Below are 25,644 nucleotides of genomic sequence, written 5' to 3' on the forward strand. Positions count from 1 at the left end.
ACCTAGGAGTAATTATATCCAACCAAAATACTGATGAACTAGAAATCCAAAGCCAAATAAATTCAGCAAATAAATGTTTTCATACTTGCAATAAATTACTTTCATCAAAATCTTTGTCCCGGAAAACAAAAATCAGGCTGTACAAAACAATAATTTGCCCAGTTCTCCTATATGGATCAGAAACCTGGAAATTAAATAAAAGAGATGAAAAGAAACTAATAGTATTCGAAAATAAAATTTTAAGGAAGATTTTTGGACCAATATTCGAGCTAGGAGAATGGAGAATAAGACACAATAGGGAATTAAGGCAACTGTATAATAGCACAGATGTAATTGGAGAAATCAAGTGCCGAAGAATCAGATGGGCTGGTCATATATTAAGAAGAGATGAAGATTGTAGACTGGGAAGAGTTTTAAAGGGAAACACTACAGGAAGACGACCCCGGGGAAGACCTAAGCAGAGGTGGTGGAAGCAAGTGCAAGAAGATTTGGAGAGAATTGGGGCAACGGAAGATGATGCGAAAGACCGGTTAACTTGGCGAAGATTTGTTGGTGCGGCCAAATATCACCTCCGATATAAATGGCCCTGGGAGTAAGAGTAAGTAAGTATGTTTATTAGGTAGCCACCATCCTCTCCAGTTACTAAATGTTATATTTTTGTGTCAACAAATTATAGATTATCGAATATCAAAACCTAAATTGTGATGTATGGTTTCTTTTAACTCCAGATTTGTAAATCAATATATCTTAACTATTTATTATAAAGTATTTCAAAGGTGTCCAAGGTTCCATTTTCATAATAAAGACAACGTTTTGTAAACAATTCTTTATTTCTCAACATTAAGTACGACGTGAATTATAAATAAGTTAAAGTTACCATCATTATAAATTCACAATAGTTACCATCATTAATAAATTAATAATAGTCCACATAGAAAACATCTATTAGAATATTACTCATAAATATAATACAAAAAATAAAATTCTGGTCTAAAGCTAACGAGTACCGATACAGCATGAAATATGCATTACTTTCTCTCTAGGTTTCTTGAAAAGGGCATTCACGTATCACATTGTTTTGACAAGCTTCGGACGAATGGCGTTGCCAAGAAACCCAAAGTTTGTATTTTTAGCCTATATTAATGCTATTTTACAAAACAGGCACAACCTGGCAGAAGAATTTAGGGAGAAGTTTTATAATACAATCCTTTTGGGAAGGTTACCAATAAAAAAAAGCAAGGAGAGAGGTTTTAGTACTTTTTAGTTTCATCAATCATTTCAATCATCGTTTTATCTTACATAGCTGTACTTTTAAGAAAGACATCCTAAGTAAATTTATAAACTGCACTTTAAGGGCCTCCAAACTATTTACATTAGATTCTAATGGTTTGTTATTCTAGGTAATGTTGATATTTACTCAATTTTTAAAATCAATATACTTTTGTTTTCACTTAATAAACCTTTGACAGTGTGTATAAAGGAGCATATAAAAAATAACCTCTCTACCTGCAATAGCTTATTTAGCTTCTAAAAATGTCCAACAATCCTCACATATGTTTCTTTCACACCCTTCGGAGTGTCCTAGCATGTCTATGCTGTGGTTGAGCAGACCCTCAGAAACGTCCAGTCAGTTGACGTATCCAGTCGAGGTAGTGCGCGACCTTGATGTAGACTCCTGGCACTCCGTATTGTCCACAGCCTATACCCCAACTGACCACTCCCACCAGCTGCCAGGTACCTCCTCGTTCACACACCATCGGACCACCACCGTCACCCTGCGAGAGAAGAAAACAAATTAAATTTTTGGAGATTCAACTAGATCAGGTGTGTTGGAATGGAAGTGGGTTTTAAGATGAAGATCAGTGAACCAGAAGATTAAAAAGAACATTTCAGGGATTAAGATTTTGAAAACTATCCTTTAGAAATTAGAAATCTTATCTTTATTGTCATGCAACTAATTTAAACAGCGTCAATAACCGTCCAGACATCAATCTAATTTTTAACTGTTTTACATCAAATTAAATAGAACAGAATGCGACTTAATTGTTACAATAATCATACATTTTCAGTGTTCCAGCATAGCTGGGAAAACATGTATCATTATTAATATTCTTAAAACTAAATAAACATGAAGAGAAGTAGGACACAATAAAAAACATCTTTACGGATTGTAATTTTAATTTATTATCATTGATGGAATAATGAACTTTAGATAAAAGACAGGACTTAGAAGCATTTTTTTAAAGTTTTGATATGGCATGATTACTACATTGACACGGTAATAGAAATGTTTGCTTATTGCAGGACTGAAAATATCATCGTGAATGGAAAATCATTTTGTATTTTCGTAAAAAATAGTCAGAACAAATCAAAGCTTTGATTGTCCAAGATTGTAGATGAGCATTTAAATCTTTTGTTTTTATTCATAAATCTGTTGCCAGTTCTATTGAGTTGAATTTTCTATTAATGTAAAAGTGTTAGGACATCAACAGTTTTTAAATTTTGTAAACTTTGAAGTATCACAGGGTTTTTGATTTATTTGTTTGGAATATATAAAATAGATAAGAGATGAAATAGATAACAGTTGTCGGTACCAACCTTGCATGCGTCTTTGCCCTCCTCTCCGCCAGCACAGATGAAGCCTGGGTGCAGCTTGAAGTCATACCCTAGCCTGGTCTGCTGTAGTTGGGCTTGGCACTGATGATGTGATACTACCGGCACATCCACCTCCTGAACAAACAAACAGGAATAGTGAGGCACTTGACTTGGGTGTGGACAGTGGATAATATATGAAAGATGAAGTTAATTTGGAATATCCTTTCATAGTGTTCAATAAAAGAAGTGACAGATTCAGATTATTATACTCTTGATCAAGAGTTCATAAATCTTACATCTCGCTGTAAGAAAAATTGCAAAACTTGAATTTGCTAAAGAGTTATTAGAATTGCATATTGTAACCAAGCAGAAGTGCATTTGATTTTAGCAAGGATAACTGACCTTGCCAGGAAGGTCAATAGTTGGTTCGGTAGGGTTTCATAGTGTTAGACCAAAGAAATTGCAGTTACAGATGATCTTCTCTTAAGAGCTCATAATTTTGAAGTAATTCCTGAAGGTAAATTCCTTCAAAATTCAAATACAGAGGTTCTGGATCTTGGTCTTACCACAACCACAATCTACTTTTCCAAACATTAGCAAAAAAAACAACAAAAAAAAAACAAAAAAACACTTGTTGAATATTACTATTATATTCCTCCCACCAATTTAAATCACTTCATATGAAAGACCAAACAATGATCTAAAAAAATAAATACATCATTGCCAGTCTAAAAATGATTTAGAAATGCACCTCCACTTCAGGAAAGTGAAAGAAGATTAAAGTCTAGAAAAATCTATTACGTTATAACTTGATTAAATCACCGAGCGAACCCAAGCTAGGACTGACAATTTTCATTCTCTACTACCTTGAGGATGTTCTGGTATTTTCCGTAGTCACCGAAGGCGTCCTTGCCCCAGCCCGTGGTCCAGCAGCGATGTCCAGCGTATTCAGAGTGAGGCTCAGGCAGACAGGCCGGACTGATGTGAGGCGACTGCTGGAAGTCCACGGGGTGGTCCAGGCGCAGCAGAGCGATGTCATTGAACAACGTCCCCGCGTAGAACTCAGGGTGAACGTGGAGAGCCGAGACATCTCGCTCTACGTAGGGGTAGAACTCTACATCATGGTTCACATCCCACTCTCCCAGCCGCACACGGAGGTCAAAGTTGGTGTAACTGTTGCATTTGAGGGATTTAATTATGTTATATTTAATTATATCCCCAAGAGTCCCTTTTTTCAAAATTATTATTATATTTAATTATTACAATATTTCCCCAATCAAATCGTAACCCTCACTCTCTCGGTCTTCTACATGTACTAACTTTAAATACTATTTTCAGAATGATAATTAAGAGGAAGATGAAACAAAAGGATCACCAGTGTAAAAATGACCATTAAATATGAAAACAATTCTATATTACTACCTTAAATAACATTTTAAGAAGTATTTTAAGGCAATTGATTAGGGGTTATGAGAGGCCTGATGAATTTTAGTTAGTCCTAGTAGTAAAAAAAAAATTAAAAACCAGTCACATGAAGTTGTGTTAAAAACTCAAACTTATATCAACTTATATTAACCTTTGATCAACTTATATTAATTTGTAACTGTTGAATAAACTCAAAAGTAAAGAACACAGAAAATGAAGGATAATGCACTTAAAAATATCAGCAAACTGAAGGTTGTAATATTTCAAGCTGTATTAAATCTTTGACTATTAACTTCTGTATCCAATAGTCAATGATTAAATGCAAAGTTTAAGAAAATAGTATAGAAATAATATGATGTTCTTAAACTCGCATATTCTGATACCTTACGTCTCAAAACCAGCATCAACAATAATTTTTTAAATGAAGAGGATTCTTATTAGTTTCAATTTTACACTGTAAGACAACGAGGGTCATTAGTTTTCACTAGGCCTACTTGTAGTACTGTATTATACTCACGATTTGACACAGTGAGCTGCTGTTAAGACGTGCTGGTGGTCGATGAGGGTTCCTCCACACACATACACACTCTCTTGAGGGTCCTTCTTCAGGATAGCCACTTGCCAAGGGTACTCTCCTGTAAGAGGAAGGGGGCTTTAAGAAATATTTCTGGTATTTTACAGGTATTTTTGGTTTTCCTTTTAAGAAGTTGGTAGGTCTCTTACAACTTTGCCCATCCACATAGACTACGTATCTGTGCATGGAATGCATGGTGAGCCAGTACAGTACAAGGGGGTGAAGTGTACTAATAAAAAGTAGTGGCAGGTATCAGAATTCGAACCCATGACCATGACATTGCTGCCTTGGTTCAAAAGTTTGTGGCGCTACCTACTGAGCCACCGACTCAACAACATTGTGATACAGTAAATATAAAAATACTGTTGAATTTTTAGGCAATGCTAATGACGTTTTTCCAAAAGATTAACATATAGCTTGTACTGGAGCGAGTTTCAACCCATATATGAGTAAAGAGCTGAGTGTGGGTTGGGTTACATGCTGTATCCCTTCAATTTTAGTACGCTTAACATAGGCTACAAGTTATTTTTTTACCTTTTCACTGTATTAAATGTAGATGTGTGTTTTTTACTTTTACTTCTTAATTTATCAAGACTTCTTAAGTCGGTAAAACCTTAGAATCAGTTTACAACCAATATTCAATTTCTACTATCCTTTCTGTCTGTCAGTTAAAAAACGTGTAGAACGAACTCACCAAACTCGCTGTCACCATCGACGTAGACAGGGTTCTTGATCCTACCATGGACACCCTGGGTGTTCCTAACTCCACACTGAGGATTGTGAGGGCGATAGACCTGCTGGGCGGGGGGAAGGGGGCGCCGACAACATACTTGGCGGGGGCCACACCTACCAGCTCCACCACCAGGGTAGTAGGCTTGACGCTGTGTGTGAGAGGTATGTTAGTCAAATATAGTGCTAAAAGTTTTAAATAGCAATCGGTTTTAGTTTTGGTTTCTTTGAAATGAGTCCAAACTTTTTGTTCAAATATACAAGATGTTGGTAAAAATCTGAGACAATTTATAATCTCAAAATGAAAATAGATAGTCTAGTCAAAAATGTAACTCAGAAATATATTAAATAAAATATTTTCATTTTTTGTGGTCTGGTACTTCTATTGACCTTTCAAAAGCGCTGGCAAGGCTCATTCATGTGCAATACAATTTCATGCTAATTAATTGTGTGGCCTGCATGAGACTCTTTCCATTCATAAGATTTGCAGCATTGATTTAACAGCATTCCAAAAAAGCATTGAGAATTCTACTATCTAAAATAATGATTTCATCATTTGTTTCACTTTTTCATGCTCAAAAGCAATGCATGCCAAGAAAAGTAGGCCTATAATTAAAAAAAATACCATCTAAAACACAAATTTCATCATTCCATATCATTTTATTACGCTGAAGGGCAATGTATCTTAAGGAAATGTATGATTATTGTATGAGATGAGGATGATATTAAGAGTACATGGCAACTTATATATCTTGTCTACAATATGGAGAATGAAGAAATTGCACTACAAGTTTTTTTCCTAAGTTAAAATTTGAGATTGTTTAATCTAGATTATCCTATGTTAGTACAAAACAGTTTATGGCCAAAAAGATTCCGAATCACCAAGACAGTAAAGTACCAGTAAAGTAAAGTAGAGAGTTAACGTTAAGTGAAAGGAAAGTTAGTTTTAAGTATACAATTGGTCACCGTATTTTGTTGTGGGAGTAACTTTCAAAGCTGTGACTTTGAATTCTGTTGCTGTGAAAAAGCTTCAAACTTATCACAAATGAGTCAAGTACATGTTGATAAGATAGAAGTAAAATGCAATGTTTCAAATGTTTCATATAATATTTTGGTAATATTTTAAGTTCTATATTCCGTGTTTTCGTCAAAGCAATACATGATTATTTAAAGTTTATTAGAGTCTCATATTCTGGTTTTGGTTGTTTGTGTCAAGTTGAATACTAGTACCAACCAAAAAGGTGTCAAGTCCAATAAAATCAGATTCAAACATAATGGGTTCAAATGAAAAAGGACAGTTTTGGGTCAGTTTTCATATGTTCTACCTTTGAATTGAAAAAGAAAACTGGGCTTTATCTTAATCTGATATTGTTTTTGTAAATAAGTCATGTTGATTTAAGGTATTTTTGCAAGTTGTTATTCAAGCCACTCTTACATTCAAATGTTTTATAGAGTTTGCTGCTGAACAAATATTTGTTAAAATTGTGCAACTTTTTAGTTGTGCTCAAAATTTGGTAAAGTTTAACATAATCAGTTGGGTTCAGATATTGTAAACTATTTTAAAACCAAGTTTGTATGAACAACATAGAATTTAATCTAAAATGATTTCAGAGTTACCTGTAAAGTACAAAGTCATGTCAGTTTATGGTTAGTGGCATTGGACATCCATCTTACCTTTTCCGGCTGTACCTTCTCACTTTCGTTTTGTGAAGTTTCACGTTTTTGTCTATCACCGGCTCTGCGGTCGCTAGGGAACTGGACTAGGTTGGATTTGGACTCTTTGGAGGAAGAGGCTCCCAAGTTTACGTGGGAAGAAACGTTGGAACTGCGGTAATAATCATCTTGAAAGTCATTGGGTCCATCGTAACCGGGGCCATCATAACCAGGGCCGTCGTAACTGGGTGCGTAACTGTTGTCGTAGTGAGAAGGTCCGTGAAGGGAGGGTTTGAAGTCGGACTCAACATAGGAAGGATCGTAAGATGACGAAGCTTTGTAGTCATTGTCATAACCAAAAGGTCCGTTATCGGTTCTGAAGCTGTTGAAGCTTGGGGCATAAGGTTCGTAGTAAGGCCTGGGAGGGGGACCGTACGAAGGCTTGTAAGGGTAGTAGCTGGGCTTGTGGTGGTAGATTGGAGGGGGTGGGGGTGAGTGGTAGTGTTGGTGATGATGCTGATGAAGATAAGGTGGATAACCACCAGGGTAACCTCCATAGTGAGGCTCTTTGAACTTATGAATGATATGACCTACTTTATGGATAAGACCATGATTAGGAGTTACGTGAAGGTTGACCAACGGTTTAACGACCTTTTCACCGTATTCATCTTTAGTGACTTGAACTGAAAGCAGGGGATTAACACTGACTAGTCCTAAATCTAGACCGTTCCCTCCCACGGAGCCATAGTAAGGGTTGATGGCGGGGTTAGGACCATATGGGTTAATGGGATAACCTCCTCCTCCTCCAGAGGGAAGACCAAAGGAAACACCGAAAGTTGGACGGAGTTTGAGGCCGGAGCCATCGGAATCTGAATCATCATCTCCACCTCCGCCTCCGCCAAGACCGAACTTGCGCTGCAAACATTAACCTCTCTCTCAGTCTTGCCAACCATACAACAGTGCCAACTTTGTACATCATGCCAGAGTGACGCAGTGAGTTCGTACTGTACAGTGTTCCCACGTGTCTTCCGAATACTGTGAACTTTACAACAAATTCTCGTAATTTAAAATTAAATAATTTTGATAAAAGGACTCATGGGGATATAGTGAACTTTGGCACCATCTGGAGGAGGGGAAATATACACCCGGTGTTTAAATGAGCACAATGATTTTACGCTGGGAGGTGATGAAGTGAATTAAATGAAACCCTTAACCAATGATGTTAATGAAAACAGAAGAAGGAATCTTGAGTTGAATTCAAACAGTGGGAACTTACGCCAGAACTTTCTGCTGTCACGTCATTTTCTGTCACCTCATATCTGGAAGACGCTTCTTCCGCGACGGCTTCCCGCTGCCAAGCAAGCCAAAATGTGCGTTAATTGCTGTAAATGCTTTAGGTGCACAACTACACTTCTACTGTTAACTACTGTGCTAGTGAGTTAAGTGCAGTGCACTACTACCAGTTAAAAATAAGTATTAGAATTTACAAAATATGAAATATACCATTCAAATAACACTTTTAACTTTTTTTTATAGTGATGAGTCTGTAAAAATGTTTTTCATTACATTCGTATAATCAATTTTTACTATTGTAATTTTTCACAGTTAACACAGTGTTACCAATGAAATTTACCACAAAAAATACAGACAAGTAAAAAGATTTTAATCCATGATAAATATTTTACAAAACCTAAACATTGTTCTAAAGTAAAATCTCATTTATCATTACCCTTAATCCAACAAAAACACAATGATACCATCTCTTATAGTCTGTTATCATAAAATATATTATTCAGTTTAAGCTGCACTTCTCCCCAAAAATTTTTTAGTGGGTTAAAAATGTTAAACAGTTGGTTGAATTTTTTACCCAAATTAGGCTACCATTCTCTTTTTTATTATGGAATTACAGTTATATTAAACTAAGATATGGCATATGGATATCTACTTTTTTAGTTATTCTAGTTTACCTTTTGGTAATAGTATATTACGTTACTAGTCCTGAAAATAAGTGTTTACCGGACGAGTGTGGTCGTTCCCGTGCGAGACGAAGTCGAGTACGGGATTACCATACGAGTCCGGTACACACATTTTGGACGAGTTACGTACGATAGTTTACGCCATACTACTAAATCTGTACAAATCCTAATATATTTTCACCAACTAAAGGACTAAAAAACCTCTAAGAGAGGTTATGTTTTTGTTTATAACCATTCATTGTCACCTAAATATAGTATAATCAGCTGATTGGTGTCCGGCAAAACTCATTGCAGCACAGTAGTACGCAATGAAACCCCATTTGAATAAGCTGGCGGCAAACAGCTGTTTTCTGGACTAAATCCTTGCGTGGGAAGTTCGTCAAAATAATGTAGTGTGGCGTAAACTTTTTTAACACACATTACTAATCATAAACATAGTTAAAATTTCATAAAAATTGAGATTTTAACTAGTAAAATCTATTCAAGATCTAGCTACGTCATGCTGATGTTTACTTACAGGTTTGTGCTTTCTCTCTTCAGTTTCTGTTGCTTCTGCCACAGCGTCATCAGAAGCCTCTCTCCTTCTTCTTTCTTTCTTCTCCTCCTTCTTCTCCTCTTCTTTCTTTTCTTCAGTTTCCTTCTTGCTCTCCGTATCCTCTCTCTTAGGTTTTGTCACAACAGTCATGGTTCCGTTTCCGTCTGTGATCACAACATCGTTTGGTCCCAAAGCCTCGATGGTAGAACCACCGTTGGTCCTTGGGTCGATGAAGTATCCGTCCTCCTTCCGAGCAATCTCGTGAGGCAAGCACTGATCGAACGGGACGCAGAAACAATCACTGTCCACTCGTGGACTCTCGTAGTTCGGGTAACGGTTGTAGTTGTTGGTAGAAGCGACGTAGCTGTTGCCAGGATTGTAGTTGGAACTTCCAGGGTAGTTGGAACTTCCAGAGTTGAAGTTGGAACTTCCAGAGTTGTAGTTGGAACTTCCCGGGTTGTAGTTAGAGCTTCCAGAACTATAGAGGGAACTTGCTGTGTTGAAGGTCTGGGAGGGGTTGTAACTGCTGCTGGGGTTGAAGCTGGAAGGAGGTGAGTAGCTAGAACTGGATCCAGTCAATCCGTTTCCTGTAACCATACAATTTTAGGGTTCAACAGATATTTATACAATTTACGACTGGTTATAATTAATAATTACCAAGCTTTTTGTTCCATACCACCTTTCCATACCAGCTTTTTGTAAACTATTATTACTTATTACTTATTAAAAACTAACAGAACTTATAAAATTTGTATTTATTTGTCAAATTATAATAACCCTTGACTACTTGTCACCATAGACTACTGTACTGTACTGACTACTGTGTGGTGATCTAAGGACAGCAAAACACCATTACAGATTACAGAGTCATTAAGTCAAAGCCACATCAACTAGTCAGTGGTGACGACAGAGATAAGATAAGATACAGCAGTACCTGAGATCAGTCTCAAGCATTGTCTGCCTTATCAGAGCCACTGTGCTTGGCAAATATACTTGTAAATTTAAAATCCAAAACTTAACTTGTCCTTATAATTTAAATGGGTTGACTATCAGTGCATCTTTCATTGTAATTGTCAAGTAATCAAGGTGTCTTTTCAAATTAGGTACCTATAATTAAGGTACTAATCAGAGAAAGAACATAATGCTTAGTCTGATCAACACTGGAGTTCAAAAACATGAAGAGGTTTTGAGATAGCCCCATGAATATGGACTAAAGAAGTAAGAAAATGATACGATGATGGATAAAGCTAAATTTTGAAAATGGGCAAAAGAAGATTTAAAATAGATTGATAGAGAGATTGAATGGCCTTTTAATCCAAGGAGTTTATGTATATGGAGTCACTACAGAAACCATTGTGAACTTACCAGAAGAGTAAGAGCCTTTGAGGTTGAGCTGCTTCTTGTAGAAGTCAGGTTTGCCGTAGGAAGATCCACTAGGGTAGAGTCCCCCTGCTCCAGTGGGAGAGATGGAGTTGCCATAGAGAGGTCCGGGAGGAGGAGGTCCGGAGATGGAAGGAGTTCCATAGCTTCCGTAGGGAGCTGTGTCGAGAGTTGTGTCAATCACACCGGTAAGACCAACCTGGAGACAAATATTGAATTTGAAGGTTGAGTGAGTCAAGAGTGGATACCTGAATATTCTGTGTATATATATGTATATCTATATTATTTATAAAGTTGTTATCGGAGTGATATGAGATAAAGAATTATTGGTTAAAATACACATTCCATAAAGTTTAATTTCGGAATCATTTATGGTTAAGATGTTTTGTACCTCAGAATATATCACAACTCATGTTTAGGTAGGAGATTTTCGAACAAAATACAAAATATCATTATTTTATGTCTTAAGCAGTAAGAGTTTTAGTCACCTCCAAATTTGTTTGGTTTCAAGAAGTAACTGGCCTGGATAGTTCCCTATCAATGATTAATTATTTTAGATGGGGACGCCACCTTCCTTAGTAGGAGCGTATTTTAACCTAAATATGAGTGAAGAATGAGTGTTGAATGGTGCAAGATGATCTGTGTAGCTTTTGTTACTGACTAAGATAAGCTGGTTCAACAGTCAAGAGCATTTATTTAAGGCACAATGATCAGGAACAGCTGGGTACCGTTTCAAACCATAAAAAAGCTATTGACTTTTCTCAGAATCAATCCGGTGACCTTTTGATTGCTAGCACTTTAATCACTCAGCTATCTGCCTAATAAACTTTAAAAGTATAATACAATCCATGCACCATATTATACCATTGAGATCGTGATTCACCCGCGGCGTATTTAAAACCAAAATATGAGTGAATGATAAGAATGTGAGTATAGAATGAAGTGGGATTTCGTTTGGTTCTGTTACATACTAAGACCAGTTTTAATAACTAATTTTGTACATCCCAGTTTGGATTTGTAATTTTTTTCACAGTGTGTAAGTTATTTGATCAAGCAGGCCTATTTGCTGTTTACCTTGTCTCCATGATGGTAGTGATGGTGTACATGAGTCTGTACTCCACCACCTGTGCCTCCCACCACGACCACAGGTTTGTCCTCTGGCTCATAAATAGGCTTCTTGAGGTAAGGTCTCAGTGGAGGAGGCGGGGGGCCGTACCCTGGGCGAGGGGGAAGAGGCACTGGTCGTGGGGGACCGTAGCCCCCTACAGAAGTGCCCCCTACTGGCACGGCAGGGATGGGTCGACCCACAGGTTTGATGTGGACTGGCTGGGCGTAGATGAGGTCTTGAGGTGCAAGGTATTTGCCTTCAGCATCCAACTCACACTGGAATATCATTGTAAGGTTAGAACTGGACCACTATTTTTGTCAAAAACACTCTGGGATAAAATACAACATGAAAACACAATTCATTAGTAACTGATGCTGTTAAGTTATCATGGAGGAAGTAACATGATGTAATAAACATTTCTTTTGTCTTTATGTTTTTACATTTCAGACCAATGGAATACCCAATCAGTATTAATATAAGGGTGTGTTGCTAGCCACTTGCTTGTAGCAACTCGGAGTTTGGTGCGATAGGACAGGCTCAATCTATAGCAAATTCATAAACATTTGAGAGTTTGTATAATGTTGGTTTTACTTAATTTTTTGAGATATACTGGTTACATAAGAATTTTCTATAATAATTTTTAAAGAATTAATTTGCTATATAAGACTTTAGGTTACTTAATTGTGATAAACTCCTCTGAAGCTTAAAACACCACAACTGTAACAACTCTTGTTATCCAATCTTTAAGAGAAAAAAAAAACTTCAACTTACCGCCATCAGCCCAAGACCGCACAGTCGCTCCTTGATGTAGTGTCTGGCCTGTGTCTCGTTGCCAGCTGTGATTGCTTGCTGGACATCAGGGTCCTCGTAGATCTGGCCGAACCCCTCCAGGGACTTGCCCGCTCGGCCAGACTCTAGGATGTCCTCTATGACTGTGACGGAGGTGGAGCCAGAGGCGGAGGGGGCGGAAGTCAGTTGGTCTCCAGGCTCGGACCTCTGCTTGCCCCAGGACCAGGAGTCATCGTCTGCTAGAGCGGAGGCCAGCAGCAGCAGGGGGGTGAGTGCCAGGAGTCTCATGTCTGTAACAATATCAGGAGGTCAGATATTAGGTGAACACGGTGAAGATACTAGAAGCAATTTGCAGATTTTGATTAAAATTCAACATGAATAATATTGAGTATTGGATCGAGAGTGATTCGTAAGGGAGTGTCTTACAAAGTGGACATGTATTCATAATTTTACTCTAACCTGAGAACATTATTTAGGAAAAAGTGCATAGGACAAAACACTTACAGACAATGGCAGAGTATAATTTGTAATACATTGCTAATTGGAGTTAATAAACTATTTAATAAAGAAATAAACACTTTAAAACATGCTCTTATACAGACTGCCAGAATTAAGTACAGTATTTTTTTGTTTTTCATCCAATATAGGCTGGTACATATATAAATGGAAGTTGTTGCTGAAGGGTTAAGTTTCAATAGGTATCAAGATTGGTAGGTGAATTATTGGGTGTAAAAACTAATTAACCAGAGAAAACATAAATATAAGCTAGAGATGAAAGTGCTCTTCAAAGAGTTCAGTAACAAAGCAGTTAAAAGCAGGACACTTAGATGCACTCAGGTCATGTGCACGTGAGTAAAGAAACTATTTTGTAGAATGCTCCCACGAATACTAGAAAAATACCGGTATGGATCATAAACATAAACAAATGACGTTCTAGTATTCGTGGTTGCTCCTAAAGGATAATAGTTTTTACGCAGACGACCAAACCATGGAGATGAGAGTAGAACGTTTTTTGTTCTCTCAGAGAAAATTGGCAAACACCAAACACCAGGAAAATTGCAATCTCGTGTTATAAACAAGTGTAAAAAAACGGTATTAAACAGAAAATTACAATAGCCTATTGTTGACTATTTGAAATCTTTCGCGAGTATTTTTATTCGCTGTTTCATCTCTTACAATTAAAGACTTTTGAAAATTAAGGACTATTCTGACATTAAAGATAAGTTTTGAATTTCGATCAATCATTTGACATAGGTTGGCCAATCTCATGTTTATTGGGCCGTGATGAAAGTGACGAAGTTTTGATGAAACATCAACTGTTACAGTAGGAGGATCAGTTTATGCAACAGTTCCTGGTAGAAACCCGCGTGGGCTGGTGAGAGCTGTTCTGCCCATAACACCTTTAGCCGCCCAGTCTTATCGCAATTCGCGTGTAAACTCATTTGGCGCGAAATTTGAGACCGTTAGAGTTGAATGTGTAGGCGGTCGAGATTTTGATTTCTATAGACTTGTCTTCCTTGTATGTTGAAGTTGAAGTCTACGTTTCTTAAGCGTGTTTTACGTTTTTCGTAGGATATTACAAACCCGGTCTTTGTAAACTACATATCAATCATTTAACAATAGCCTATGCATCTGGGTCTAAATTTGAGGTTGGGAGCGAACTACATAAGTTTTTATAGAACAAGAATGTAGGCTATCATATTTCAAACTTTAGTTTTATTTTTGCCTTCTAATATTATTCTTAGTTATTAAATTATATAATTCTAAATTGTATAAAGTTCCTAAATTAACACCTAAAGCGGCTTTCAAAGTGTGCTGTTTACAGAACTATCGATCACCTCAAGAATACATCTATATAATAATTTGGTTAGGAAAAGTCAGTTGTAAATGAGTTATTAGTAGTTGCTATGACCCACTTAACCGGCACAATAATTTATACAAAGAAAATGTGGGCCTACTAACCTTATAAATATGCAAAAACAATGCATTAAATATTTCTTTAAACTATGGTGCAAACAATATAATCTATTTTGTTTGCTACTGTCGTTAATGAGTTTTTCTAAGCTTACTAAACCATAATAGTAATAAACATTTCGGTTAAATCATAATATTTATTTCACAATACAAATTATTTAAATTTATGTACAGTAGTATTCGTATAAGGGTTCAAGACTCGTAATCTTATATGAATGTATTGACATGATCCAAGCGTGTTGTAGTACAGTATTAACTTTACTTTTATGAAAGTTAATTTTATTTCATTGTATTACATTTTTTATAAACATACGATTAGAAAGGTCCGGAACCCGGTCCCATGCAGTTTTAGGCGTAACGGTATGTTAATCGTTATGAGTAGGCCTAATTCGTCACTCCTTTAATTATTGAGAATTAATTTACCAGTTTAAGGTGAACTATATTTCTTCAGTCGTTCAAACAATATCGCAGTTATACATAAAAGTGGGAGGAATAATTCTAATTTACAAATATCCATTTCTGAACCTAGGGTTTTACTAGTTTTCTGTTGTTGTCCATACAAACAAAATAATTTCTTGATCAGCATCGTTACGTGTTATTATATTACCTGAAATAATAAAAAATACGTCTAATAACACTTGTTAGATTTAAACCTATACTATTGACTCACAAGACGGTAAATACATATCAAAGATGGTACGTGATGATCGAAATTATACGTTTTCTTACCTTTAGGTTATCTATACAAACAATCAACAAACTTTAGTTTTTACACAATCAAATCACTCAATTGTGAAGCGGGAAATGCTTGGATCAAATGACTGTGATGTCACAGTGTTGCCAATATTTCGCCACCCGGCAGCGGAAGTGCATTTTGTTTGTTCAACAAGCCGATGTTTGGCTGCGAAGTGCTAATCTGTTGGCAACCACAGCTGTAATGGACGTTTTGTTGTGCCAGGTTGGGCAACAGTGAGAGTTTTGTCTCACCTACCTATGACACAAATACAGCTTTGTCCTCCTACATGACGTTGGCAAATTGATGTGTGCTGCTCTGTCAAACGGAGAAATTGTATGTCATTAATCGAAAGTGACCCGTTGTGATTGCAGTGAATATGTCTGTATGATTGTCTCAACTGACTTGGGTAGGAGTTTAATCGCTGCCCAAAAATAACTGCATTTGCGAATGTATTTGTGTCGGCAATGTAATTCCGTTGTAATTAGATTGACATGATAAAACTAAATATATCGAAGTAGTAGTTCAAAAGGTAACATTGTTCTTTAAGTCTCAACCATCGACATTTGAGTTTAAGATAAATAATACATTTTTATAAAATCTTTTACTGTCTTTTGTAGTTTAATTAGCAGACAAAAGCCATATAGAGATAATAACAACCTAAAAGTAACGTAAATTGTAAACATTTGGATACTTTTTGACTTTTGGTTGTTAACTTCATTATTCAACATTGATGATTTATCAAAACTAAATTTGTCTATGTCTCGATATGCAGTTAGTAAAGTACCGTTACTATATAGTACACGGGCAAACATGGGTCACCGGAATGTTACCCCCAGAGCAGATCTGATGCCACTATGATGCAGTCTGAGCGCTCTCAAGTTTGTTCGCGGGGGAATTTTACCCTCGTTGATTTGGGAGTCTAATGAAAATTGACAGAGCGCAATTTCAGACAGCTGGTCCAAACCATTAAATTCCATATCTAAGCACATGGGGTAGTTTTGATTGATTTGTTCTAGATTGTTTCATTGATTATGGAGTTAAGTAAAACTCTACAACAACCTTTGCAGTATCAACCTAGGATTTGTCATAGAATTTTCTAAGTGTTGAGGATATGGCGATTGTTTTACTGCATTTCACGGAAACAGTAGGACAACTAAAGTTTGTACATGCATTGATAATTGATTTATTGAATTACTTCAATGTTTTGTTTACAAATTAATGACACAATTATATACCCCCGCCGCAGCAAACCTGCCGACTAAGCGAATTTCCATTTGTCTGAATTGATTTTCAGTTAAATATATTTTAATAACATTAGGTTTAACGAGTACCTAGGTTTGCTGCTACAGGGAAACTAATAAAGTGTGTTTTTGAGTAAAATATTGATAGCTTAGTACAAAATAAATAAATTTGCCAAGTTTCATCAAAATATATCCATAAACAAGCATATTACAACATTTGACAATATTCTCCATAAGAATAACATGGGAATTTTAAATTTACAATTTTTTTTAATTTTCTCCGTTACTAATAATCGAAAAAAAATTCTTTTATATACTAAATTATTTGTTTTTTTTAAGCTCTTTAAAAAGGTCTAAAGAGAAATCGGGAAATTTTGTGTTTTGAGGGTCAAAAGTAAGAAAAACCAATTTTTACCCCATAAAACCCCCTGTAAAGCCCCGTTCCCATGGTCCGATCGTGCTAGTTCGCGAACTCATTCAAGTTTATTCCGCTTTACACCTTTAAACCAAATTTCATCAAAATCGGACAAAAATTACTCAAGTTATCGCGTTCACGGACGTATATATATATATATATATATATATTTTGTTATTGTATACATCAATGAGGGCTACTTTAAATGTTACTAAGCAAATCAAATTACCACAGTACCCTAAAAACATTTTATTTTATATTACTTACATGTTTCGGACATTAATGCCATGATCACAGTATAGTATATAACCTATTAGTTTCAATAAATAAAATAAAATGTTTTTAGGGTACTGTGGTATTTTGATTTGCTTAGTAATATATATATATATATATATATATATTATATAAGTCTATATATATATAAGTCTATATATATACAATATATATACACAATATATATATATACTATATATATATACAAGTCTATATATATACAATATACAAATTTGAACGAATGGTGTTTTTGGCCTCTGGGGACATCAAAATTAAAAAGTAAATCGGTCCCGGGTCTAGGTCTTACCGTGCCACCTACGGTAATAGCTACTTCCCTATAGGGAAATTCGCTAATAAAAAGCGGTAAATAATAGTTAATTGTTTAAACGTCATTTTCTAAAAACGCCATTTATGTAAAAATTTATTATTTCCATTAAATTCTATAAAATTCCCGGTACAAAATTCCGTCCCGTCCACTCTATAGGGTTTGTAATTTGATTTGTTCTGATTAAATTCACAACCGTGAAAATTTACCTTTAAGTCCACATTTCTCATGTTGTGCAACTCAAAGGTTTGCGGCCGAAATTTTACCCCCTAAGCTGGGACGTCAGGTTTGCTCAGGGGGTGAAATTCCAGGGGGATAAAATTCCACCACCCCGCAAACATGTGGTGTGGTGACTGCAGTGATACGACAGTGAGAAGGCGGGTTTCGAACATCGAAGTATGTTGTGTTATATACTTCGATGGTTTCGAACAGCTGTGTCTAGCTCATCAGTCCCAAGACGATAACACCGGGCTTACTTTGGCATTGTTTGTTTATTAGTAGGTCACAGTTTTGCAAATTAAAATACAAGCCTAGTATGTGCAGTCTAACATTCCCTAAACGTTTAATGTTGAATTAAATGTTCAATATTCAAAAATAAACTGCCTACGATGAAAAACAACACAAAACATTTCCATTCACGTTCATATTCATATTCGTTTTAATTGTTGAATACAACCATTGGCGTTAGATATTGATGCACACATCCCAAATGCTGATTAAAATTTTTAATAAAAGAGAACCCATAGCCGAATGAGCTTCTCATACAGTAACTAGTAAGCTACTATTCAAATTCGGATTCCTCTTTTAGATTCCATACTGAAGTATAAACGTGGTTACTGAGGTACTGTACCTGATGGCAACATGAAAGTTGCCCAGACAGTCCGATACAAGAATTCGGTGATTTTGCACATTAAGTAACTCGATCGAACTAAGTTAATTTATTCTATAAACTAGCTACAACTTTTAACTCAGAGATGGAATGTCTACCTCACGGTAAAGTATCTATAGTCAATGAATACAATTTCTCACCGGACGTCGTGCAGGAGACAGACAAACCGGATGTGGAAATAGAAATTGACTTCCGGCAACAAGGACGTCGAAATCGATTACACGGACGAACACTCGCAGTTCAAGGTTCGAGTCTGTTATTGATAAGTGCATCCTTGTGCCATATCATCAGAGAGAAACCACGGTGCAAGGAGAGGACCACAGCTTGGTAACTCCTGTAATGACAGCTATGACGACACTTTGAGCTGATAGAGAACTAGAGTAGGTACATAATGGTTTGTTGTACTTAATATTATTGACCTTTAGGTAGGTACCTACTGATAAACTCATCTCATACATCATGACCCATGGACCAGCTGAAGCAATTTCGTTTTCGCATATGGCTTGTTGAAGCCATTCAAAGAGTGTAGTATACTACAGTCAAAATTATATTTTCTCGCTAAGTTTTTCGTATTATTATCGTTGATGTGACATACTAGATTTTATAGTCTACAGTAAGGGTTTCTTTCGGTTTAGCTTGGATAAAAAAAAATTGGCGTATCCGAAAAAAATCAGTAATTGACATTAGAGCACTCTACTGCTCTTTCAACTAGGTATATTTTTACCATAAAACTTCTACAGCTTAACATGAGAATGGGAAGTCTTCTATAAATCTATCTAGTAAATAATAACAAATAATAATAAAAAATATAAAAAATAACAAAAAATAAATAATAATAAATAATAAAAATAAAAATTAAAAATAATAATAGTAAATAATAATAGTAAAATAATAATGATTGGTAAGCCTGTCAAGTTTAATTCAATTACGTCAATATTAAGCAACATTCTAGGTACAGTAGTTTTTAAGTTTCAAACATTTGTTGGGAAGAAACACTGATTTTATATTCGACCGAAATTATAAATATATAAATAGAACAATTCAGTCTATATTCAGATATAAAAAATAAAAAAAAACATGACCACCACAATTTGCTAATAAAACGTCAAAAAAAGTATAGCTTTTGTCGGTGGAATAGTGCTTCAGTTCAGTTTGTTTGCACGCGCTTTTAATTTCACCGGTTCCAAAAATTCGTAATGTTGATAAATATTATGGGTATTTACTCAGGGGAGGTATAGAAGAGGCTACGATGACAGCTGAGGGCTTCTTATTAGCTGAGGGAACGCCATTACCGTAACAAAACGATCGTTAACCATCGGCCTCGGTGGTCTAATGGTTAGCGTGCCAGGCTGATATACTGTAGGTCCCGGGTTCGAATCCCGCTGATAGCATTAACTTTTTGCCCAAGATTTTTTTATTATCAGCAAGTTTGGTTGGTTTGGTTTGGTTATTACAGTTTAATTTTATTATTAAGTCATTATAAAATTTTAATTGAGCAATTTCTAGTTTTATTTAATAAACAGAATTATTTTTCCGATTACTAAACTGTTGTTATATTATTTCTTTATCAGCAAGTTTGGTTAGTTCGGTTAGGTTATGATAGTTTAATTTTATAATTAAAAAAATAGTAAAATTGAATTTGAGGCATTTATAATTTTATTTTATGAACAGAACTATTTTTGAGGTTAGTAAACCTTTATTGCCAAAGTGCTCTCTACTACAGCGCTGTTCACGGAGGAATTTTGAACTAAATGCCTCATTTGTACCTCCCCTAAGTCAGACCCAATATTATGATATTGTACATAAGATTGCAGTTCGTGCATAGTCTCCATGACAATTTGTAAGTTTCACACTAATCAAAATTTAAATGTGCAAAACCAGTTTACAAATTGAATGTTAAAAGAAATGCACTTAGGCCTACTAAATGAGACCAGGTTTTCTGTATCTTATAGTAATCTAAGGAACATATAAATTTAGCAATGACTACAAACCTCTAGTGCCAAATTGTCTGCCTCCACATCGAGACAAAGACCAATCCCACGTTATCATAGATGGGAAACGAGGAGAAACTTATCTGCCTACTACATTTAACAATGGGTCAGCACTTTCCCTGCGGGAAGACTCAAGATCAAGAAAGAGTCTATGAAGTGGTCAAGGACAGAGAAAGAGTTTGTGGATGTGTGTGTGTGTGTGTGTGTGTACCGTACGAGACGTCTAGGCCTTGTACCTCTCTGGTGTTAGAATTAGTTCAAACTTTCAGTCCATCTGTTTTATACAATCGACACAATTTTAAATGCTTGGTTGTGTACAGCTACAGGCATATTTCGTGAATAGTTTGAATTTTTAGAACCACTACGTTGTTTTGGCGGGCAAACTGGAATCTTGTTATCAATTTAAAAAGACAAATGAAAAATAGTTAAAACAGATCAACGAAATACAAAAATGTAGTATTCTAGAGATTCTAGCAGGTATTTGAATATTATTTGGCAATCTGGAGGCTAACATCTACAATGATACTGCCACGGTTATTACGTTTGAGTAATATTATCGTGTAAATACATTAATATTCTCTTTTGAATATCTTTGTACAATGGACAAATGATTTTAATCCGAATTGAAACATAACGAAATACATTCATCAATGTACAAAAAAATTCAGTTAAAAAAATGCAGTGGGAATTTGTAGTATAGATCCTATAGCATTGATCACAGGGAAGGATAAAATAAATGCATTTGGAGTTTCCGCAACTGAAATCATATCAGAACCAACAGATCTCTAACCAAAAAGTTTGAAAACATAATCTTTCTATGCTTAAAACGAAATCTCAAGTGCTCTGCTCCAGAGACCATTGGTCTGTTCTGCTACCTAAAAACCGTGAAGAAATTAAGGATGACACATTAACAAGTAGGGACCGCAATAGCCGAACTTGAACCAAAAATGTCTGGCTTATTAGCCCAAAATATTACAGTGGTCGTAAATCATAATTATTATAATCTACTAGCATGCATGAATAATATAGTCTAGTGTGTATTTTCCCAAGCACGTCGTTTCATTGACGAACACCGATATATTATTCGAAATATATTAAAATTGAAACTTTTTTATGATATTAAAATTCTGCTGGCTGAAAATCATAAACGCAGAGAAAAGATAAAACAATTGAGTAACAATTTCTGATTAATCTGTCGACACAACAGTTGAAGCGCTTCAGTCAAACCACCCGTCGTAGTCTCTAGGTGTTAAATAGGGCAAATATCGGGATATGGTTGTGGTTTTGGATTGGATTGTGTCTGATTATAGGTTAATTAAAGAATGAAGTTCAAATCGTATCAATTATGAATTTCGTTGCTTTATACTAAGAATAAGTTTTAATTTAAATAGAATAACTCTTTTTTATCATTAGCAATTTATGAAGAAATCACGTGAGTAGGCTATAATAATTTATACTATTTTATAGAGTTTGTTAATTTCATCCAATAATGAATATAGATGCTTGGTCTGAAAAATTTGTTTTGTTGACACTTCTTTAAAATTGGGTGGTTTTTAGATAACACATTATTCTGTTTTAGTCGTTAGTAGATTTTATTATTAGTTTGATTATTTGATTGGAAATAAATTAGTAGACTTGTTGTAGAATTACCGAACCAGTAAAAATAAATATACTAAAGAACGTAATTACAGTCACTTCATTCCGTACGGTACAAATATTATGATGACAAACAGCTTAAGAAACAATACAGTAATATATTCAATACGTTGAAACGTGTTCGCAGTTAAATTGTTTACTTCATGTCTGCTTGATCGTCTAGACAACTGCACGTACGTACTCCTAAAAGCACAGTTTCGAAAGGCAGTCTTTCACCGTGTGTAGTTACCCCATAAGAATTATGTCTCATTCGTGTCCTTCCATTCAGCTACTTTTGGTCCGCTACCTCGTTAAAGTAGCCGAGCCTTATTTCAGTAATCGTATATGCTCTAGCAACACAGCATGACAGTCTATGATTCAATAACTTTCCTTTGACATGTTTCCGCTATTACCGCTATTCGCTAAACGTTTCCTGTTCAAAGCTCAGTTGCGTAGTCTGAGATCACCGCTTCCCTCCCCTCTGTCCCCTCCCTGGCTGGCCATGGTCGACCCGCGTCACCGGACGAAGGCTGAAGGCCACGAGAAAGTGAGAGAGTCACTTTCGCCGATCGTTCAACCCATCTCAAGTAAACACGACCATACTTCCTCACCCGATAAACTCATGTATGCGGGGAAATGGGGAAACAATTTGGGGAAATGGGGAATTGGAGTGGGTAGACTAGTGTTCATGGATTATATGTTTTGTATGATATAACAATGAAGAACGTATAATAGGAAAATTGTTATTAGTGTATTGCGTTTGGAATTCAAGACGAGGAAAAATTTACCACTACGACGTGACAGAGGAAAACACATTGTTGAGAAAAGATCTGAAAGTAAAAAAAAAATGGTTTGGTATTATTCTAGGTGTTCTAAGTGTGTGGTTTTAAAGTTTTGGATGTAGAGTTCAATGGTAACCGAACAAATACTTTAAGAAACGGGATAACAAAATGTTGTTTAGATATAACCACGCAAGCTTAGCGTAAAAAATAAGAGTAAATACCGATCTGTTTCAAAGACAATTTTAATTAATAAAAATTTACAACAGGCAATATATATCACATCAGTTAAGTAAATATGATTTAAAATTCAAACTATTTTGACTACGGTGTGTACTAGTTCAGTTACTTAGATATCATAAAGCCGTAAAACTGTCGTGCAGGACATCGATATTAATCACGAAACGTTACCCGTTATATACATAGGCTTAATGTTTTCAGAGGGCTCAATAGAATTCATATTCCTTAAAAAATCTAAGTCGCCCCATAGTTGAGCTTAAAGCAATAACTTATATTATTTTGACTTCCCAATAACAACAATGCAGTAACATAAATAACAAAACTCCAGTTCTACAGTATATTTCAGTATGAATATAATGAACAATCACTTGAGGTGCGACAAAGAAGATGCAATAAATGTAGCTATACAAGTATATAATACCGTTAATGTATTTAGTATGGTGGTTGGGCTTCTATATTGTTAATCAGAAGTAATAGAATAATAAAATTGCTGTTATATTATTTTGAACTATACAAAACATCACAAAGTAGGCCTACTAATAATATGATCATTTGGTGTATTTATTATTTTATTTTATTATTTATTTATTATTTTATTATTATTATTTATATTATATTATTATTTTATTTATTATTTATTTTATTGATGAGGGTGTATTTATTAACAAGTTAATTTTTTAGATTGGATTTTAGACGGTGTCAAAGAAGGTAGAATACTATTAAACTATAATCCACCTATTCATTGTGTTTTCAGTAATTAAATCATCACCGTCTTCATTTCGCGAATGAATAACTTTATAAATGTATTATAATTTCTAAAATTTAGGAATATGGTTGGTTCCTCTGAAACGCAAATCTTAGATTTTGTAATAAGAAAGATTAGAATAAATACTTTATAATCACTAAAGGTTTTTTTAAGGATGTAGTTTTAAACTTAACACAAATTGTCCTATAATTAATGTACTCTTGGTTGGATTAACCACAACGTTAGTGTTTGAATAAAGCTTGTTCCTCCTGTCATAAATATTTTACATAAATAAGTAGATAAAGAGAAAACATAGTACATAAAACCTTTACACTGTGATTGTGAAAAAAAACTAGTTTGATTAATTATACTGCAGATGTTCAATATGTTTCATTGCAGTTATCGTACTTTCGCCTAATAAACAGTCCAGGGAACCCTGAGGTAACATATTTAACAATACATTCTTTTATATAAAACATTTATAATATTAGGTTACTAAACACTCACAACATTTATTTCATTACATGTAATTTCAATGCTTACGAAACTTTTCTAGGCCTATGGGGGTAATAAAGAAGTTTCTAGGTTAAAATTAGATTAATATTTATTTATTCGTGCTTTCTTATGGTGCTTCGTATGGTTGGTTGATTTATCATATCGTGAAACAAGGGGCTCTGATTCACAAAAAAGCTCTTAATGATTAATTTCCTTATTTTAATAAAACTAACAAAGCTGAACTGTTTGATTTACTAATGGCTATATTGAGTATGAAACTATAAATACTGATAGTTCCTAACTAAGTTATTCTCAACTATTAATAAAATAGCCAATCGATTGTTTTAGCTTTAGATATTGAACATTTGAGCGTATAGTTACGAACTTTTTCTACAATTGATTTAGTTTTCCAATACATTAGGATATCAAAGGATTAGTTACTAGTCCTCAACTATTACACCTTTGATAAATTAGTTTGCCTAATATTATTTAAAAAATCAATGTGATAATAATATTTAACACATTACATTAAAGATCTATTAAAATTACAAATATTATTATACAACCTTTTACACGCATTTTACTTAAATTTAATAAGTTCTAACATCGCATTTAATTCCTAAAAGGTATGGCAAAATAATTAAATAACATAAACAGCATACATTATTTGCTTGGTTCTAAAAATATGTACTTAAAAATATTTCCATTTTTATAAATTAACTTACACAAAATAATAATAAACAAAGAGAGTAAACAAAAAACACAAACCTGTTTCGGGTTCCTTTCTCACACTAGACACTTCCACTGACTGAGCGTCGCTAGGCTCAGCAGCGTCTTATACAGTGGAGAAAGTGAGGGAAGTCCAGGCGGGACTCTAGGAACATTGGTGCAACCCTGAGGAACCCTGGACCCTGGACCACTGGGTCACCAGGATCTGAGGGTGTCTAGGAACATTGGTGCAACCCTGAGGAACCCTGGACCCTAGACCACTGGGTCACCAGGATCTGAGGGAGTCTAGGAACATTGGTGCAACCCTGAGGAACCCTGTACCCTGTACTACTGGGTCACCAGGATCTAAGGGAGTCTATGGACATTGATGCAACCCTTAGGAACCCTGCACCCTGTAATACTGGGTCACCAGG

General features: G+C 35.3%; 1 protein-coding gene across 3 annotated transcripts; it reads right to left on the reverse strand.

Annotated features, from left to right (window-relative positions):
- Positions 1–839: 839 nt before the first annotated feature.
- On the reverse strand, positions 840–25,314 carry LOC129002161 (serine proteinase stubble-like). Of its 3 annotated transcripts, none has more exons than XM_054429762.1 (11): positions 25,271–25,314; positions 12,747–13,054; positions 11,942–12,250; positions 10,853–11,066; positions 9,470–10,074; positions 6,998–7,891; positions 5,289–5,475; positions 4,538–4,655; positions 3,462–3,768; positions 2,599–2,730; positions 840–1,775 (listed from the first exon to the last, which is right to left on the reverse strand). In XM_054429762.1, exons 2-11 carry the CDS (start codon positions 13,050–13,052, stop codon positions 1,614–1,616), a joined length of 3,234 nt encoding a protein of 1,077 aa, XP_054285737.1. In that variant the 5' UTR covers positions 13,053–13,054; positions 25,271–25,314; the 3' UTR covers positions 840–1,613. The 3 variants fall into 3 exon arrangements, with proteins under 3 accessions (XP_054285737.1, XP_054285738.1, XP_054285739.1); XM_054429763.1 differs by lacking the exon at positions 6,998–7,891 and adding an exon at positions 8,253–8,327; XM_054429764.1 differs by lacking the exon at positions 6,998–7,891.
- Between the last annotated feature and the right edge of the window lie 330 nt (positions 25,315–25,644).

The sequence above is a fragment of the Macrosteles quadrilineatus genome, unplaced genomic scaffold (genome assembly GCF_028750875.1).
Source record: "Macrosteles quadrilineatus isolate MER2022 unplaced genomic scaffold, UCM_ALF_1.0 Scaffold_9__3_contigs__length_116548681, whole genome shotgun sequence".
In the NCBI taxonomy this organism is placed as follows: domain Eukaryota; kingdom Metazoa; phylum Arthropoda; class Insecta; order Hemiptera; family Cicadellidae; genus Macrosteles; species Macrosteles quadrilineatus.